At 30.7% G+C, this 20,672-nt stretch overlaps 1 protein-coding gene across 2 annotated transcripts in view; it reads left to right on the top strand.

Moving 5' to 3' along the window:
• Positions 1–19,942, top strand: part of LOC143080696 (calcium-transporting ATPase type 2C member 1-like) — a 58,093-nt gene extending 38,151 nt beyond the window's left edge. For both annotated transcript variants that reach the window (XM_076256687.1, XM_076256686.1), the window contains 10 exons: positions 977–1,133; positions 1,663–1,833; positions 5,266–5,414; positions 5,956–6,119; positions 10,076–10,144; positions 12,204–12,320; positions 13,392–13,539; positions 14,297–14,392; positions 15,234–15,375; positions 15,975–19,942. In XM_076256687.1, the coding sequence (XP_076112802.1) occupies positions 977–1,133; positions 1,663–1,833; positions 5,266–5,414; positions 5,956–6,119; positions 10,076–10,144; positions 12,204–12,320; positions 13,392–13,539; positions 14,297–14,392; positions 15,234–15,375; positions 15,975–16,099 (1,338 nt within the window). In that variant the 3' untranslated portion in view covers positions 16,100–19,942. The remainder of the gene's footprint in view (positions 1–976; positions 1,134–1,662; positions 1,834–5,265; positions 5,415–5,955; positions 6,120–10,075; positions 10,145–12,203; positions 12,321–13,391; positions 13,540–14,296; positions 14,393–15,233; positions 15,376–15,974) is intronic.
• Positions 19,943–20,672: the final 730 nt, after the last annotated feature.

Here is a 20,672-nt window from a genome sequence, read left to right as displayed (position 1 = left end):
TGAGCAGTAGCTCGCAGTTTCACTTGTTTTTGTTAATTTGATTGTAGTGTTATAAACTTCCTTCCTTTGCTTCATAACATATCTGAAACCTATTAATATCTACAGTTTTAAATGTTCAGTTTCACTCTTTCCTAGTGGCTTTTACCCTGACCTTTGCACATGATACTGTCTTGGTTTCCTCAAACAATTCATATTCAGTTTTAACTAAAGGAATTTCTAAAAATTGCCATACAATTTGAAGAATTTGCACCTTAAGATTATTTATCATGAGAAGAGCCAGTGTTGATAGTTTGCACTACCCTAGAGTTAAACCAATCTGTATATGAATCTCATTCTTTGTAAGCTCTTTGAAAGAAACTTACATGCTAATTATTCAAACTGAATTTAAAATTAATACTGTAAATTCAGAAATTTTTGCGTGCATTTATTATTGTGATTTTGTCATTTTAGACTTCAATGTGATTTTATTTTTTTTTGATTTTGAGAAAAATCATGTTTAAATCATATAAAATATTTCAAAATGAGAGATTAAATTATTGCGTTTACAACTCTGTCGCATTTTTCCCAATAATAAAAACCTCACTATAATTTCTGAATTTACAGTATTTACTGAAATGATAGCATTCAGATTTGGAACTAAAGCATTATTTTACAAACTGATACACCTTAAAATATGTATGGGTACTGTACATTCCTTTATGAAAACTAATTATGTGAATTATCTCCCCTGATATACGATAGATTTCAAAAGTTATGAATCAAAGCATTTTTTAAAGATTTAAAAAATAAATGATTTTTTAAGTGAAATATTACAAGTAAGTTCCAGTTCTACACTAAATTTGCTAAATTACTGGAAATCTATACCAATTATTTGCAGCTGATTGCTAGGAAAAACAAGTTTAATTTGCTTATCTATCTATACATATTTTTATGTGTGTTGAATTACAGCATTTTAAATTAATTAATTTAATTTTAGACAAAAGAGTACATGTTCTTTGTGAAAGGAGCCCTGGAAAGAATTCTCAATAACTGCAGTAAATTTTATAACGAAGGACATTTGGAAACATTAACAGAAAAGCGTATCCTTGAATATAACCATGAGGCATCAGTCATGGGGAGTTCTGGATTACGAGGTAATAGAAAGAAATGATAACTATTAAAAAGAAGATGTGGTTTGATTGCCAATGAGACAACTCTTCACAAGAAACCAAAATGACAGAAATTAACAACTATAGGTCACCATATGGCCTTCAACAATGAGCAAAGCCCATACCTCATAGTCATCTTTAAAAGGCCTATGTTTGAGTTTACAAATATGATGAAGGCAAAAAGTTTAGATAGCTGAATATATGAATGGGAGTGTGAAAACTGATTTGGCATTACACATAATAGCCTAAACTGTTCTCGGTCTTTGTTCTCTGAGTCTTTTGATTATCACATGATTCGGAATTGAGATTACAAAAATAAGGGAAATTACTTTAAATAAATAAGGAAACGAGGTATGATTGCCAATAAGACAAACAGAGACAAAGGACAATAATGTAAACATAATAAAGTATATATTTGTCTGTCAGACACTCTGTCTGAACGCATCTTTTCTTAAAGATATTTTTTCTAATAGAATATGAATATTAATAATTGTTAATTGTAAATTACTTTCAGTATTAGCCATGGCTTATGGACCCAGTATGAACAACTTGGTGTTTGTTGGTATGGTTGGTATTATTGATCCACCTAGGGCTGGAGTAAAGGAAGCCATTGAAGAATTAATATCAGGGGGCGTGGCTGTCAAGATGTTGACAGGTGACGCAGAAGAAACAGCTAAAGCTATTGGTTAGTTTAATAGTTTATTTTAATTGGTAGGATTTGCAATTATGGAATCATAGTCCTTAAGGGTTGACTGGGGTATAAAGATATTGTCACTCCCTGATCTTCTTCTGACTAGCAGTAAAACCCTTTCCAAGTGGAGTTTATGTTTGGCTGATGCATACTAATGTATAAATTCAAAGTTGGTCAGAATGTGAATGTTGAATTAGATATCTCGTGAAGAGAGATTGACAAACTCTTTGAATGTTATTAAGAAACTTCCCCGACAGTTTACAATGCAGATCCTGAAACAGGAAGATTGCAGATATTTTGAAGTTGTGTACCTGCTGTTATTGAATTGTTTGGTTAATTTCTGCTCATATTTCCAGACTTTGAAAATTTTTAAGGAAAATTAAGTCAGAAATATAACAACCCAGCCATTTAAGACTTTGACCATATGTTTGTGAATATGCTAAGATATCTTTTGTTCTTAGTTTTTAATTTCAATTACAGCTGCTAGACTGGGGTTGTATACTGCTGTGTTCTTAGTTTTTAATTTCAATTACAGCTGCTAGACTGGGGTTGTATACTGCTGTGTTCTTAGTTTTTAATTTCAATTACAGCTGCTAGACTGGGGTTGTATACTGCTGTGTTCTTAGTTTTTTAAAGCAATTGCTTTTATGCCGTCGCGTATGGCCATCTTTGTGACCCAGATCAGAGACTCCGCCCAGATCAAGCCATAGTATTTTGTTAAACAGGCTCCTGGTCAGTCATTCTTTAACACCTATGTATGTTTTCTAATGCAATACATAGCTTGAAACTTTAAAAAAAAGTTAGTGGATTTAAGAAGTTTCAGAATATGTTCTTGTAGATGTATTTTTGTATTTAAAGGGTCAACCGTTTGACTATCAAATAACATAGAAGTCCGAGTGAAAAAAAGTACATTTTTATAAATGCGATTCCGTTTTCCGCCGTTCGTACGATGTTTCAACAAAATATGGATTCATTTCAGTTGTTGATTTAGTATTGAAAATTTAACTGAATTATCTCCTAATAAATACGGTTTTTTATGTTTAATTTGTGTTTCTTTAAGAGGTCAGGTGCTCTTGTTCATTCATAAAATTATCGTTCATTCATACATTTATCGTAAAATCAAAATCACTACACAGGTTAATGCGTAGTGTCAAATTATTACCTGTAATCTAAAAATAGACAAACTTTATTTGCGCAAATAATTTAGCGGAACGAAACCCTTGTTGAAAACACATAACAATAAGTTCGTTTTCCTTTTCTGTCAAAACTCCGTAATATTTATCGATCACCTTACTAATGAAATGGACCCGTCCAAACGTAGTAGATGCCAAGTCGGTCCAGATGAAGAGATATTTACAATTTGGAATTTTCTAGTTTATTAATACATAGATTGAAAAAAAGTACGTCTTTTTAAATATCATGATCAAAACTGGGTTTGCATAACAAATGTCAGATGAAACCATTATCCTCGTCTTTTCAATGAACAAGTCTACTACGTTTGTTGACACTCGACGGTCCACCGTGTTAGCAATTTTATTTCACATGTTTTCGAAATATTGAAGATCATTTTTCGCAATGTTTCCTGAAAATTGATAAATATCAAAGCAACGTAGAGCTGTTTGTTCTTGTTCGTATAATAAAATTGAGAATGGAAATGAGGAATTTGTCAAAGAGACAACAACCCGACCATAGAAAAACATACAACAGCAGAATTAAGGTCACCAACAGGTCTTCAATGCAGCGAAAAATTTCTGCACCCGGAGGCGTCCTTCAGCTGGCCCCTATACAATATATATACTAGTTCAGTGATAACGATTTAATGTCATGTTTGTCTGTGATGACCCCCCTTTTCGGGATTGCATGAGAATTGTAGTTATCTCGTACCCACATGCACTGCCTGTGCTCGTACCGCATCAGAAGGACACATATCAACTGAGCAATAATGTTTGGAACTTAGTTTTAAAAATGATGACAAAGTAACATTATGAAAATATTTTTATTAAGCTGAAATATACATTTATTCTTTACATGTTTATGTCTTGTAAGATATTTTATTTCTTTCCCGTTTTTTAACATTTGCGTCTGGAAAGTTGAAATGTTTTAACTTAATCATTTGTGTTAATGGTTAAATATAAATTAATAATGAAAATTGTTAAAATTAAATCAATAAAGGAAATTATTGCCAAGGAAGTTACAAACACTACCAGGGGATAATCCATGATGATTTCTTTTTGAGTTATATGTTTCAGCACATGTATATTTGACCCAAACTTTAGCCTGGTAAACGTGTTGTCTCCTTGTGAAATATAAAACATATTAAAAATGACTTTCTGCTAAAGTCTTTTATTTATATAAAGTTAAAACCTTCTTACTTTTAACTAGACAACACTCATGTCGGGTTTAATTCTTGTATATATGTGGATGAAAAATAAAAGTCCCCAAACATTAACATGGCAGCAATTGCTTTTACAGCCTTTAAGGCTTTGATTATTTTAATTACAGCTGCTAGACTGGGGTTGTATACTGCTGTGTTCTTAGTTTTTTTATTTCAATTACAGCTGCTAGACTGGGGTTGTATACTGCTGTGTTCTTAGTTTTTTATTTCAATTACAGCTGCTAGACTGGGGTTGTATACTGCTGTGTTCTTAGTTTTTTATTTCAATTACAGCTGCTAGACTGGGGTTGTATACTGCTGTGTTCTTAGTTTTTATGCCCCACCTACGATAGTAGAGGGGCATTATGTTTTCTGGTCTGTGCGTCCGTTCGTTCGTCCGTCCATCTGTTCGTTCGTTCGTCCGTTCGTTCGTTCGTTCGTCCGTCTGTCCCGCTTCAGGTTAAAGTTTTTGGTCGAGGTAGTTTTTGATGAAGTTGAAGTCCAATCGACTTCAAACTTGGTACACATGTTCCCTATGATATGATCTTTCTAATTTTAATGCCAAATTAGACATTTTACCCCAATTTCACGGTCCACTGAACATAGAAAATGATAGTGCGAGTGGGGCATTCGTGTACTGAGGACACATTCTTGTTTATTTTAATTACAGCTGCTAGACTGGGGTTGTATACTGCTGTGTTCTTAGTTTTTAATTTCAATTACAGCTGCTAGACTGGGGTTGTATACTGCTGTGTTCTTAGTTTTTAATTTCAATTACAGCTGCTAGACTGGGGTTGTATACTGCTGTGTTCTTAGTTTTTAATTTCAATTACAGCTGCTAGACTGGGGTTGTATACTGCTGTGTTCTTAGTTTTTATTTCAATTACAGCTGCTAGACTGGGGTTGTATACTGCTGTGTTCTTAGTTTTTAATTTCAATTACAGCTGCTAGACTGGGGTTGTATACTGCTGTGTTCTTAGTTTTTATTTCAATTACAGCTGCTAGACTGGGGTTGTATACTGCTGTGTTCTTAGTTTTTATTTCAATTACAGCTGCTAGACTGGGGTTGTATACTGCTGGAAACCAATGTTTGTCTGGTAAAGAAATAGAGAATATGGATGCTGATGAGTTGTCCAGGGTTATAGACAGAGTGACCGTTTTATATAGGACAACACCGAAAAATAAAAATAAAATTGTGGGGGTATGTAAAATTACAATTTTATATTTATAATCATATAAAATATCTCAGTGCAGTACTATATCCATTTTAGGTTAAAACCATTTGGTTAAAACATTCAAAATAAAAGAAATCAGTTGAAACTGAGAAATTTGAACAAGGCCATACAGTTTCCACATATTAGAAAATGGTCCTTAAATGGAAGGCAAATTTTATAAAACTATCAATTATGCCTTATAATAAAGGAGATGTGAGTTATACTTCAATGGGACACCATCCCAACAATTTAGATAACCAAAAGATTAAAAAAAAAGAAGCTCTAAATAACCTTATAAAGTCTAAAAAGGTTAAATATTTTCTTTCATCAATATGATAGTATGATAGTCTTTATGACTATTTTGATTTCAAGCAAGACGTTGGAACATGTGTGTTGATCTCCATATTTATACACACTTTTCTTATTATTGTATGAAATCGTTTAAGATAGATCTGTATTTCAATTAAAATGAAATTTAGAAAAAAGAAGATATTTATAACAAGGGAGATAATTCTGTTATATTTTCAGGCATTAAAGCGGAATGGTCATGTAGTTGGTATGACTGGTGATGGTGTTAATGATTCTGTAGCTCTGAGAAGTGCTGACATTGGTATAGCTGTTGGTTCAGGGACAGATGTATCTAAAGAGGCAGCAGACATGATACTGGTCGATGATGATTTCTCTGTTACCCTGTAAGTATATCTTAAAGTACTGTAAATTCAGAAATTATTGTGTGCATTTATTATTGCGATTTTGAAGGAATGGACGTAAATGCATGATTAATAATTTGCGATTTCAGGAAAACATGCATACATACATATATGTATCAGATATCAGAATGCAAGTTCTTATGATTGCAGTACTCATTCAGTCACATTATTCACAATAATAAAAACCTTGCAATAGTTTCTAAATTTACAGTATACAATAAAATGTATTGTTTTTGTACAATAAAGCTTATTTGTCAACTAAGTAGGAAATATGTAAAATAGAATAAAATGAATGCATGTTACAGTGAGTTGACTATAGGTGTTATTGTTTACCTGTAGCTATTGTTCAATCAGATTTAAACATTGACAATACAGTAGGGACATTTAAATTGACCAGTTGGTTTTGTAAGATTAAAATCTACCTTGATGCTACCTGTAAAAAAAATTATTCACCTAACCCAAAATTTCAGCATGCTTTTTTCCTGAAATTTTTCTTGACCTAGGATTATGCTATCAAAAAATTGAAAGGGTAGAAATTTTTTTCAGTTTTCATTGTTTTAAATCCCCAGTATTGATAATATTTCTAAAATTTACTATAAAATCTTAATCAGTAAAATATTTTGTTAACTGCATATTAATATGTATGAAAATTAAAACTGTTTTCTCATCACTTGGCGTCCGGCGTCCGGCATCCGGCGTCGTTAACTTTTACAAAAATCTTCTCCTCTGAAACTACTTGGCCAAATTAAACCAAACTTGGCCACAATCATCATTGGGGTATTTAGTTTAAAAAATGTGTCTGGTGACCTGGCCATCCAACCAAGATGGCTGCCATTGCTAAAAATAGAACATTTGGGTAAAATGCAGTTTTTGGCTTATAACTCAAAAACCAAAGCATTAAGAGCAAATCTGACAGGGGTAAAATTGTGTATTAGGTCAAGATCGATATGTCCTGAAATTTTCAGATGAATCGTACAACCTGTTGTTAGGTTGCTGCCCCTGAATTGGTAATTTTAAGGAAATTTTGCTGTTTTTGGTTATTATCTTGAATATTATTATAGATAGAGATAAACTGTAAAGAGCAATAATGTTCAGCAAAGTAAGATCTACAAATAAGTCAACATGACCAAAATGGTCAGTTGACCACTTTAGGAGTTATTGCCCTTTATAGTCAATTTTTAACCATTTTTGGTAAATCTTAGTTATCTTTTACAAAAATCTTCTTCTCTGAAACTACTGGGCCAAATTATTCCAAACTTGGCCACAATCATCATTAGGGTATTTAGATTAAAAAATGTGTCCGGTGACCCCGCCAATCAACCAAGATGGCCACCATGGCTAAAAATAGAACATAGGTGTAAAATGCAGTTTTTGGCTTAAAACTCAAAAACCAAAGCATTTAGAGCAAATCTGACAATAAATTAAAATTGTTCATCAGGTAAAGATCTATCTGCCATGAAATTTTCAGATGAATCGGACAACCCGTTGTTGGGTTGCTGCCCCTGAATTGGTAATTTTAAGGAAATTTTGCCGTTTTTGGTTATTATCTTGAATATTTATATAGATAGAGATAAACTGTAAACAGCAATAATGTTCAGCAAAATAAGATCTACAAATAAGACAACATGACCAAAATTGTCAATTGACCCCTTAAGGAGTTATTCCCCTTGATAGTCAATTTTTAACATTTTTCATAAATTTTGGTAAATTTTAAAAAAATATTTTCCACTGTAATTACTGGGCCAAGATCATTATAAATAGAGATAATTGTAGCAACAAGAATGTTCAGTACAGTAAGATCTACATACACGTCACCATCACCAAAACACAATTTTGTCGTGAATTTATCTGTGTCCATTGTTTAATATGCACAAAGACCAAGGTGAGCGACACAGGCTCTTGAGAGCCTCTAGTTAAATAATAAATGATTCTTTAAATTTGTAACCCTCATACATAGTATTGTCCATTTGTCAGTGACACATGAAAGAGCTATCCAGGTGATTTCAGTTTCAATTTTCAAATGGATTATATGTTGTGCATTTCTTTATAATGTCCCTTCAAGATTTTCATTTTGGATTATGATATTTGCAGTGCTTTCTTTGAAATTTATTATAAGAGAAGGAGAAATAATTGCAACACATTCATTATAAATTTTGGGATATATTATAAGAGTGATTCACCTGTTTAAATGGAATATATATCATTGGAATTATCATGGAAATGAAACAAAATGTTAAATTCATAAAGTGGATATAGTCTTATGTAGTGATAAAGTGAAAAGAAAAAGTAAAATATTCCAAAATATTCCTAATGTTGGGATAATATGAATTTGAAATTGGAAATAATCATTATAAAGTTCTGGATCTAATATTGTTTAATAGGAATATATACATGTAAATGAAATAAAAACTCAATACTGTGGATATAATAAAATCAAGTGATATAGTGAAAATATATGAATAAACTTATCCAAAATATTTGTAAAGTGAGATACTCATTTTAAATGTGATAATGGAAATAATCAAATATTGCAAAATTCTGTACCTGTTTTTAGGGATATATATATCATGGGAAATTTAACAGAATTTTGATAAAGAGAGAAAATCTAGTTATATAGTCAAAAGCATGAACAAATATTCAAAAAATTTCATCATGTTCATAAAATTAGAAAAATGTTATAAATTATTTCGGGTAAAGAAAATTGAATACTGGATGAGATGTAAAATATGTAGAGTAAATAAAACAGTTCATTCAAATATGATTTTGATATTTCAATGTGAATATACATTAACAATTTGTGCAAGGAACATGTCAAAAACAAATTATTTTGAGTTATTTAAACAGCCAAAGAGATATTACAGTAAAAAGGTTTTTTTTCCAACAATATGCAAGAAATCTAAGCACTCATAGTATTTGGCCAAGAAAACATTAAAGAGGAAATGTAGTGAATTATATGACATGCAATTAAATTCCCTTATAAAAACATATAGTCTTGATCTGGCTTGCCTTCTTCTAAAATTATAAATGACAGTAAAAAATAATCTCTTTTTCCGTCTAAATGTTGTGTTTTTTGGCATTTGAATGAATAATTATTTCAGGGAAAACATCCATTTCCATAACAAAAAGACTAATAAAAATGTTAATTTCTTTACCTGTATTAGTCTTTAAAAAAAAAAAAACATGAGAAAAGAATTTTTTTTATCAAATTCACAGTGTTTAGTTAATGTAAAAAAATGAAATAAGTTTGTGTCTAGTTATATAAGTGGTCATATTCTAGCATTATTCATACCATATAATCTAATTTAGACTGAATGCATATTATATTATTCAACAAAGATAAAAATTGAAGCCTTGATGCCATATAAAAAAAATTATAAGTTTAAAAACTTTCTCAGTTATACTACAACAGTAACAATTAAACAGGTGAAGTGATAGGATAAGAAATACTTCAGGAAAAAAGCATGCTGAAAGTTTCAGTTAGGTGAATAAAAAACTTTACAGGTAGCATCAAGGTAGATTTAAATCTACCAAACCAACTGGTCAATTTAAATGTCCCTACTGTATTGTCAATGTTTCAATCTGATTGAACAATAGCTACAGGTAAACGGTAACACCTATAGTCAACTCACTGTAGTACTTTATTTTATAAAACACACATGAAACTCAAACGTCATTTCAGCATTTTATTATAGTAATTTTAATGCATGAATTTATACATTTCTTATCTTCAGCCTGCAATGGTAATGTGTTAGGGCTGCAAGAATAATAACAAGTATTTGATATTTTGGTAATTTATTAACTTGTATATATACTAAAAATAGCAAGAGGAAATGTTCAAATGAGATTCAAATTTAGATACATTTTCTCCATAGATTTCTAACTCTATACTTATAGTTTGATGACATAGTTTTCAGTATGAAACTATTCTTTTATTTTAGGTCAGCAATTGAGGAAGGAAAATCTATATTTTATAATATAAGAAACTTTGTCAGATTTCAGCTTAGCACGTAAGTATAAGTGTTATTTTAAGACTACATGGAAATATTGAGGAAGAAAGATTTGATAAAAATAATTCACAAAATAAAGACAATGATTTCAAACAAAAAAGGAATTGACCCCTTACGGTCTTCTTTTATTTGTTAAATTATTAAAAGGCATCAAATTTAGTTTACTGGCTTTCTTACTGTGTCATTATGTTTCCTCTTTGCAAAATTTTGTATCTGTATTGATTTGATTTTGACAGGAGTATAGCAGCTTTGTCTTTGATAGCAGTTTGTACTGTGTTTAAGTTACCTAATCCATTAAATGCTATATTTTGACAGGAGTATAGCAGCCTTGTCTTTGATAGCAGTTTGTAGTACTATGTTTAAGTTACCTAATCCATTGAATGCTATATTTTGACAGGAGTATAGCAGCCTTGTCTTTGATAGCAGTTTGTACTGTGTTTAAGTTACCTAATCCATTGAATGCTATATTTTGACAGGAGTATAGCAGCCTTGTCTTTGATAGTAGTTTGTACTATGTTTAAGTTACCTAATCAATTGAATGCTATATTTTGACAGGAGTATAACAGCCTTGTCTTTGATAGCAGTTTGTAGTACTATGTTTAAGTTACCTAATCCATTGAATGCTATATTTTGACAGGAGTATAGCAGCCTTGTCTTTGATAGCAGTTTGTACTGTGTTTAAGTTACCTAATCCATTGAATGCTATATTTTGACAGGAGTATAGCAGCCTTGTCTTTGATAGCAGTTTGTACTGTGTTTAAGTTACCTAATCCATTGAATGCTATATTTTGACAGGAGTATAGCAGCCTTGTCTTTGATAGCAGTTTGTACTGTGTTTAAGTTACCTAATCCATTGAATGCTATATTTTGACAGGAGTATAGCAGCCTTGTCTTTGATAGCAGTTTGTACTGTGTTTAAGTTACCTAATCCATTGAATGCTATATTTTGACAGGAGTATAGCAGCCTTGTCTTTGATAGCAGTTTGTACTATGTTCAAAATACCTAATCCATTGAATGCTATATTTTGACAGGAGTATAGCAGCCTTGTCTTTGATAGCAGTTTGTACTATGTTCAAAATACCTAATCCATTGAATGCTATATTTTGACAGGAGTATAGCAGCCTTGTCTTTGATAGTAGTTTGTACTGTGTTTAAGTTACCTAATCCATTGAATGCTATATTTTGACAGGAGTATAGCAGCCTTGTCTTTGATAGCAGTTTGTACTGTGTTTAAGTTACCTAATCCATTGAATGCTATATTTTGACAGGAGTATAGCAGCCTTGTCTTTGATAGCAGTTTGTACTGTGTTTAAGTTACCTAATCCATTGAATGCTATATTTTGACAGGAGTATAGCAGCCTTGTCTTTGATAGCAGTTTGTACTATGTTCAAAATACCTAATCCATTGAATGCTATATTTTGACAGGAGTATAGCAGCCTTGTCTTTGATAGCAGTTTGTACTATGTTCAAAATACCTAATCCATTGAATGCTATATTTTGACAGGAGTATAGCAGCCTTGTCTTTGATAGTAGTTTGTACTGTGTTTAAGTTACCTAATCCATTGAATGTTTTATTTTGACAGGAGTCTAGCAGCTTTATCTTTAATAGGAGTTTGTACTGTGTTTAAGTTACCTAATCCATTGAATGCTATATTTTGACAGGAGTATAGCAGCCTTGTCTTTGATAGCAGTTTGTACTATGTTCAAAATACCTAATCCATTGAATGCTATATTTTGACAGGAGTATAGCAGCCTTGTCTTTGATAGCAGTTTGTACTATGTTCAAAATACCTAATCCATTGAATGCTATATTTTGACAGGAGTATAGCAGCCTTGTCTTTGATAGCAGTTTGTACTATGTTTAAAATACCTAATCCATTGAATGCTATATTTTGACAGGAGTATAGCAGCCTTGTCTTTGATAGCAGTTTGTACTATGTTCAAAATACCTAATCCATTGAATGCTATATTTTGACAGGAGTATAGCAGCCTTGTCTTTGATAGCAGTTTGTACTATGTTCAAAATACCTAATCCATTGAATGCTATATTTTGACAGGAGTATAGCAGCTTTATCTTTGATAGCGGTGTGTACTGTGTTTAAGTTACCTAATCCTTTGAATGCTATGCAGATATTATGGATTAATATAATAATGGATGGGCCACCTGCACAGAGGTAAGTACATTTAGAACAGTGTACAAACACTGTATTGATATAAACTATTATTATACTGTATGTAAACACAATGTCACTATTATAAACAAATTCCTATTAATATTTGGACAAATTGTAAGAAAATTGAGTAATATAAGATTCTGTCTTAGATTACAAATTATGTTTTCTGGACAAAATCTTTTGATTCATAAACAATAGTTTTTCCAATATGAAAATAATATGATGTGGTATGATTGCCAATGAAACAATTATCCATCAAAGTTCCATGACAGCAATTAGAATTACTTTAATAATGTTCAAATGATTGAAGAAAAATTCCTATTGATTTTGAGGTCACTACTAACTAAGTAGAAGTTTAAGGTCACAGCGCATTAAAAATGTCTTACCAAAAATTATCCATGAAGATCAAAATGGGTATGTAAAAAATAGATATATAGGTTATAATATCAGACAGATCCAGGATATAATTGATTATGCAGAAAAATTTAATATAGAAGTAGCATTATTATTTTTAGACTTTTCAAAAGCTTTTGACTCTTTAGAATGGGATTCCATGTTCTCAGCATTAAAAAAATTCGGCTTTCAAGATTCTATGCTCAAATGGATAAAAACTTTGTATACAGATATTAAAAGCTCAGTGATCAATAATGGGTGGATATCTGAACCCCTCAACATTTTTCGAGGGATTAGACAAGGATGTCCATGCAGTGCTTTAATTTTTGTTATTGCTGTTGAGTTATTAGCATGTAGAATAAGACAAGACAATAATATTAAAGGATTTGAAATCAAAATAGATGGGAAAACACATTTCTTCTACAAAGTTATGTTGTAAATTTTTGTCGAGTTTCCTGGGTAAAACTGAAATATTTAAATCCAGGAAAGGACATTTATTGCTGTTTATTTTTGATATATTTTATTCATTAATCTACAGTAAGTTCCTGTTGTATTTTTAAAAAAAATTCACAGAAATTTTATCCTGTTATTAACAACAGCAGTAAACTATTTACAGTTTTATGATTTTATTTTTGTGGTTTCACTGTGATATAAGGATGTCTTTTGTTTATATTTCAGTCTTGGTGTAGAACCAGTGGACCATGATGTAATTAAAAGACCCCCAAGGAAGGTCAAAGATCCTATAATAACAAGGAGTTTGATTGTTAATATACTTATATCTGCTACTATAATAGTCTCAGGAACTCTTTGGGTGTTCTGGAGAGAAGTAAGAACTATTCAAATTAGTAGAGCCCCCAGTTGCCCGTGGTCACCAAAATTTTGTTTTGATTCTGAAAATCATGAATAATATAACTATTTGTATCTGAAATAACAAGACTTGACTACTTCATCAAAAATTCGAAGTTCCATCTCTGAAAAATAAAAGGAGATACAGTATATGTGTCTGTGAGACAGCAACTCATGCCACAGAAAGCCACAAATAATATGAAGAAGGGACATACAGTGGTTTGATTCCACATTTGAATTCTTGGATTTTATAAAAATCAATGAGACAGTAGCTAAGTCATACACATTTTATAAAAATCAATGAGACAGTAGCTAAGCCATATACATTTTATAAAAATCAATGAGACAGTAGCTAAGCCATATACACATTTTTACACAAATCAATGAGACAGTAGCTAAGCCATATACACATTTTTACACAAATCAATTATCTTGAACTACCAATACTGTAGTCAGCCAAATGGATGGTGTTCAGAACTGAGATAAGTTGTGATCAAACTCAACCAAGAAAACAAAAGATTTTTAAGATTTGTTATATGTTATTTTACTGTCAAAAGCTTTATTTATCTGAGCTATAAATATCTTAGACTTTTCTGAGGTATTCAAAATTTGGCTTGTATCAGTCTTTGAGATAACATCACCAGACCCTGTTAATTATGTATATTGGCTTATACTATATTTTAAGTCTTTAAGATGATGATACAAGTGTATTAATCACAAGATTAATTCTTTTTTAGTTGAGTGACAATAAAATAACGCCACGAGACACGACGATGACGTTTACATGTTTTGTGTTCTTTGATATGTTTAATGCTTTAAGTTGTCGATCTCAGGTAGGTGTTTCCTAATATAAGTCATTCATTTCTTCTATTAAAAGTTCTATATGTTGTCTTAAAATTTGATTGTTCTTAATTAAAGTTATGGATAAAGAATACTCAAATTGTTAGAATTTTATTTTGTTGCTCATAAAATGCATTTTTTGTATCAGAATTATTCCAGTACTTTCCAGGCCTCGTTCTACAGTAAAATGGATGCCTCTACAGATCAGATTATATTCTGATAGGGAGGTTAAGGGTGTTATTTTTTTCCAATAATGTATAATGTATTAGGTTAAAATCCTGGTTCATGGTAGTTTACATTGGCCTTGTGATGACAGCAACTTGAGTTTAGTACATATACTTATTATGATATGAACTAATAATGATGTGAACTGTTAAAAACAATTGCCAAATACTGTAAATTCAGAAATTATTGATTCCATTTATTATTGCAATTATTGAAGAATAGAAAAAAATGCAAGATTATTTATTGCTATTTCAAAAAATTCTGCATACTGATATCTCTATCAGATATCTGAATGTGAGTTCTTATTATCGGGTACTGACACATTTGTATTAATCACAATGATAAAAACAACCTTGCAGTAATTTCTGAATTTACAGTAAAGGTTTTTACCCAGGTTTCCTGGATCACTGAATAACAAAATTGTTCTAATGCAAAAGAGGCATGGTTTAAGTAAAAGGTAAATGGACAAACATTCCTCTTAACCAAGCCAGAATCCAAGAAACTTAATCTGGATCTTTCAATGCACATCTTCATTGATAAGAGTCATCTTGTGATATGATTTGATAAAATAAATAATGGTGCATTGAAATAAATTTTATTTTATTTCAGACAAAGTCAGTGTTTCAAGTAGGACTATTTACCAATAAAATGTTTGTGATAGCTGTCGGAGGATCTATCATTGGTCAGCTCCTTGTTATATATTTTCCACCTCTGCAGGCCGTTTTTCAAACAGAGGCTCTTCATTTATCAGGTAAATATACACTAAATTGAATTTGATTTCAATAATATTTATTATTATCACTATTTTACGAAATTTTCCTTTGATCTTATTGACTCAGCACAGTAGAGTGATATGAAAAATGATTGCTAGAAATTAAGGGCACATTTGCTGTTGTCAATGAAATTAATGACATTGTTATAGGTAAAATAGCGATAAACAAATTTTCATTGGTCATCTCAATTCAATTGCTTCTCTCACTTTTGCCCTACCAGCTTAAGTGAGAAATTAATCTCCTTGAGATGACCAAGGATAAGTTATACGTTTTGCTATAAAAAAAAATATGTTTTCATGATAGAAGTATATGTGAATGAAAAAACATCCAACAACAAATTCGTTTAAGGACAGGGTTAAATAAACTTATTGGGTTTTATGACCTTGATTTCTGTTGTAAATGGAATGGCTTATTGTTTCATATATAAATCAGGAGATGTGGTATGGTTGCCAATGAAGAACAAAACCAAACAAAAGTTGCATCTATTTTTAATAATTTACATTTGTACTTTTTGAACACCAGGAAAAGTATTAACCAGGGACTTATGAAAATAATGTTTTTATTTCTTTTTTTCCAGATTTTGTTTTCCTGATACTTTTAACCTCAAGTGTATGCGTTGTATCAGAAATTAGAAAATTTTTATTCAGAAAAAGAGGACGATCTCTTTATGAAGAAAAAAAAGATATACACTTTATTGTGTGATCAAATTTATTGTATTTGTGTTGAATTATAATGAAAAAATCTTAGATACTAAATAATATTTTTACAAACATTCCTATTTTTTTAATATGTACAAAACAAATGCTGTAACAGTAAGACTGACAACTTGAAAAAAAAAAGAATGCAAGATTTGTAGTTAGGGAAAAGTTTTAGATTTCTGGGGGTTTTATATATAGATAGTTACATACTCATATTTTGCAATAGATTTTATTGACTATTTTTCTAAATTGAAGTTTCAATAATTCATTGTAAAAATTAACTTTAATTTATTTTTGTCTATATTTATGGATTGTGTAATAGCAATGAGAAGTTTAAAACAAAAATGTTGTGTTTAGTGGTAAGAATAGCTAAACCAAAAAAATAAATAACCAATTTAAAATGAATTGTATTTGCATGCTAATGTTGTAATGAAGTTTTTATGAACCAAGGGATAAAAGTGTTCATTTTAACACTTGTTATTTATTCTCTGTGTAGACAAACAAACTAGGAAAGTGTAACAGAACTAAGATTTGTCACCACATGGTAGATTTTGATAATTTTATGCGACTGGCATACAAGTGAGAGGTATAGCTAGCTATAAAACCAGGTTTAATACACCATTTTCTACATAAGACAATGTCTGTACCAAGTCAGGAATATGACAGTTATCCATTCATTTGACTATTATTATTTCAGAATCTTTGATTTAAATATTCTTGGAAAAAGTGCTATCTTGTTATTTTTAACTGGAAAAGATTAAATAATATTTCTTTAAAAAATTGCCAAATTATTTCGTATGTTTTCTGTATGATTCCAATTACTTATCCTTTTTTATTGGATAAACATTTGTGCTGGTTTTTTTTGACATTATCTGAACCATAATAAAATTGTTGTATAAAATTCTGTTTTATTACAAAATGTTCCAAATTTGAAAAAAAATGTTACCATTTTATATTCTCCAAAGAAATAAACTAGACAAATAGTGATTTCTGTACAAAAAATGATGTTAAAATGTTGACTATTTTAAGCCCTGTGTCTTTGTTTCTATATAATGTGCATTGTTAATGCAGGTTGTGAATAGTTGTTGTTTCCCAACATCATTGCCATTTTTTTTTTTTTCAAAAATGCAATTATTCAATGAGATTTTAGAATATTTATAAAAAAAAATGAAGTATGATTTTAAAGAATGTAGAATGGTTTAATTTTCATAAGAAAAATATATTATATGATTACTGTGATGTGATGTTTCTGTGTGCATATAATAACGACATCTTTATGAATGGAACAAAGAAGGCTCTATAAATGAATATGTTAAAAACAATTACCGTATTTATTCTATTTAAAGCCCCCCTTCTAATTAACGCCCCTCTACCGAAAATCGTGCGTTCAGAACTTTTGACTTCTAATAAACTCCCCCATTTTGTAGTTAAAAAAATAAAATTGAAACTTAACCATTACAATATTGCAAAGACATCGACCCGGTCACTCAGAAACATGAAACGAAAAATCAATAATGCCCATGTTTTAGTCCACTCCGATAATCCAACACAGTGTGTACAAGTTCCAAAAATAGATCTGTCAGTTTCACAGTACGCTGTTGAAATTATGTTCCATTGATGTGCACGCTTGTTCATTCGAAAATTTTAACAAATTATTTGATGAGGTCACATTACCGATAAACGCTATTTATAGATTATGGAGACAATAAGAAACACGTGTATGTTACTATAGTCTGTTTCAACAAAATTCAGGTAAAGGTCAATGAAGTAAGGTACGAAATTCGTTTCTCTAATTGATGCCCCCCTTTCGGATAATAACATTTATGCCAAATAAACAGCTTTTGAACAGGAGCATTTCAAATTTGAAGCAAATTAATATTTGCTTCATTATTACTTGAGCAAAAGTTGAATGAAGGGGAAACTGTAAAATGTTAATTTCTTTCTTTATACTTATAGGTTGAACTTTTCTAGGGTGTTTTAACATGTGATCATGGTCATATAGAATCTACTCACCATTCAGTAGGGTGTTTTAACATGTGATCATGGTCATATAGAATCTACTCACCATTCAGTAGGGTGTTTTAACATGTGATCATGGTCATATAGAATCTACTCACCATTCAGTAGGGTGTTTTAACATGCGATCATGGTCATATAGAATCTACTCACCATTCAGTAGGGTGTTTTAACATGTGATCATGGTCATATAGAATCTACTCACCATTCAGTAGGGTGTTTTAACATGTGATCATGGTCATATAGAATCTACTCACCATTCAGTTTCATCGATGTTTGCTTTTTTTTTCTTTCAATGAAAGTGCAGAGATAAGGAATAAATGTCCTATTTATAGAAGGGCCACCCACCGTCTTTGTAAATTGTTGAGAAAACATAATTTGTAAATCAAAACTTTTCCTATTTCATGTATTGTGCTCAAGATTACACCTTTTTATGCCCCACGTAGGAGCATTATGTGTTTTGGTCTGTGGATCCATTTGTTTGTTTGTTGGTAGGCATGTCACGGTCCATCTGACGCCCTTCAGGTTTAAGTTTTTGGTCAATTTCACGGTCCACTGAACATAGAAAATGATAGTGTAAGTGGGGTAATTGTGTACTGTGGACACATTCTACTTCTATACTGAGACAGAAAAGTATATAAAATGCCATAATTATTATTTAAATGTCTGAAAGCATTTGTTTTCTTGAAATTGGTAAATGTCCATCTATTTATGATAATAAAAATTTGTAATGTGGTTAATCAGTCATTCAGTCAATTTTGTTGAATTATATTTTGGTATCTAAGCATAATGAATAAATTTGTTGTTATAATTGTAATATCATCAGTAGTTATCTACAAAGATTCCTCTGTAACAGTGCTGATGAGTTCTGAAGGTATAACTCCATTGATAGAAAGGACTACATGCTAAAAGGACCCCCTTATCAACATGAACTATTGGCTTCAATATAGAACTATTTTAAACATGTAAGTGCTTTACAACTTGGAGTTGTACAAACTCAGGCTTAGTTTTTTAATAATAATCATAATCATGTAACAATGAAAACTCTATTGTCCTATTTCAAGCCATATTTATATTTAATATAGATTAAAACACATAAAAATATAGTCCTGTGGGAAGATTCAGTTTAAGAAGCTACATAGGCAAGTTTTTTGTACATGTAGTGCTTTTGGTTATTGATGAGCATAGTTTTTTTTTTAAAGGTTAATATGTTAAAAGTATTAAAAATTTATTATTTTTGAAATTAGGTGTATAACTACAATATTATTGTGTTGCCATAGCAACATAAAGCCTTTGAGATTATTTTTTGTATACTAGGCTATTAAATAAGAATTGCTTAATTTATGAAATATGCACTTTTGTCAGTTTGTATTTCTATTCATATCATTGATTCTCAGTGACTGGAGAGTGTAATTACATGTTATATTATAATATTGCAGAGAGAGAAAAGTTGATTAAGACATATTCATGTAGAATTATTTTCACAATATTTTTGAAAATCATGACAGTAAATAGAAAATAATTGCTTGCTAAAATAAGTTGGTTGACAATATGTTGGTTTATTTGATGGTTAATCTGTCCTTTAGAAAATGTGTAAACTGCATTGGATAGATATCAACCTTATTAAGTTGTTTTTTACCAGGGTCAAGTCAATTCAGGTAAAAATGTTGGGAATTGAATATTTTTATTTATTTATTAATAGTCATATATTGTCATTAATTGTGTATTGAGATGTTTTCATTGATATAAATGTGTAATAATATATGAGAGATATTTTGAAAATGTGATTATTCTATGTTTTATTAAATAAAGTATGTAAACTAATAGTAAAGTGTCTCTGACAAATGCATTGTAATATGACTATCCAGTTATTTCTATATTCTTGTGTTTGAATATTCATAATGTCAAAGATTGTTTGAGTTTGGTTTGACAAATAGACAGGGCCAGTTTCACTTGGTACTTTTCCCCCAGCACTGTAATTTGCAAACAGAAAGTTTCCTTACTAGATAAATACTGAACAACAAAGTAAGGACCAACAATTAATAATATAATAGTTCTTATCTTAAAGTTTCTCATAGCAGACATGAATTTTTAGTTGACTGAGAATTTGAAGTTCATCTAATATTTCAAAAATTCTGCTCTTTGGCTCTGATGTTGTGGTTGGTATGGTCTGTTGTATTGCATTTGAGGATTCTTGATTTTCTTTGGTGTATTCTCGTTATTCTTTTGTGTATTTTTGTTATTCTTTTGTGTATTTTTGTTATTCTTTTGGGTATTCTTGTTAATCTTTTTGTGTATTCTTGCTTGACATCTTACAGTTTATTTTGCTTTGACATTTTGGTTTCAATACTTGTTTAAGCTTTTACACTAATTATCATAGTTAACAAACATTGTTTTGGACAGATGGGTAAATGTGTTTCCTTAAATGAGATAAGTCTTGCTTTTTATGCCCCACCTACGATAGTAGAGGGGTATTATGTTTTCTGGTCTGTGCCTCCGTTCGTGCGTTAGTTCGTCCGTCCGTTCGTTCATCTATGCGTCCTTTCAGGTTAAAGTTTTTG

This window comes from Mytilus galloprovincialis, chromosome 6, assembly GCF_965363235.1.
Source record: "Mytilus galloprovincialis chromosome 6, xbMytGall1.hap1.1, whole genome shotgun sequence".
In the NCBI taxonomy this organism is placed as follows: Eukaryota; Metazoa; Mollusca; class Bivalvia; order Mytilida; family Mytilidae; genus Mytilus; species Mytilus galloprovincialis.
This window is presented reverse-complemented; position numbering and strand designations above follow the sequence as displayed.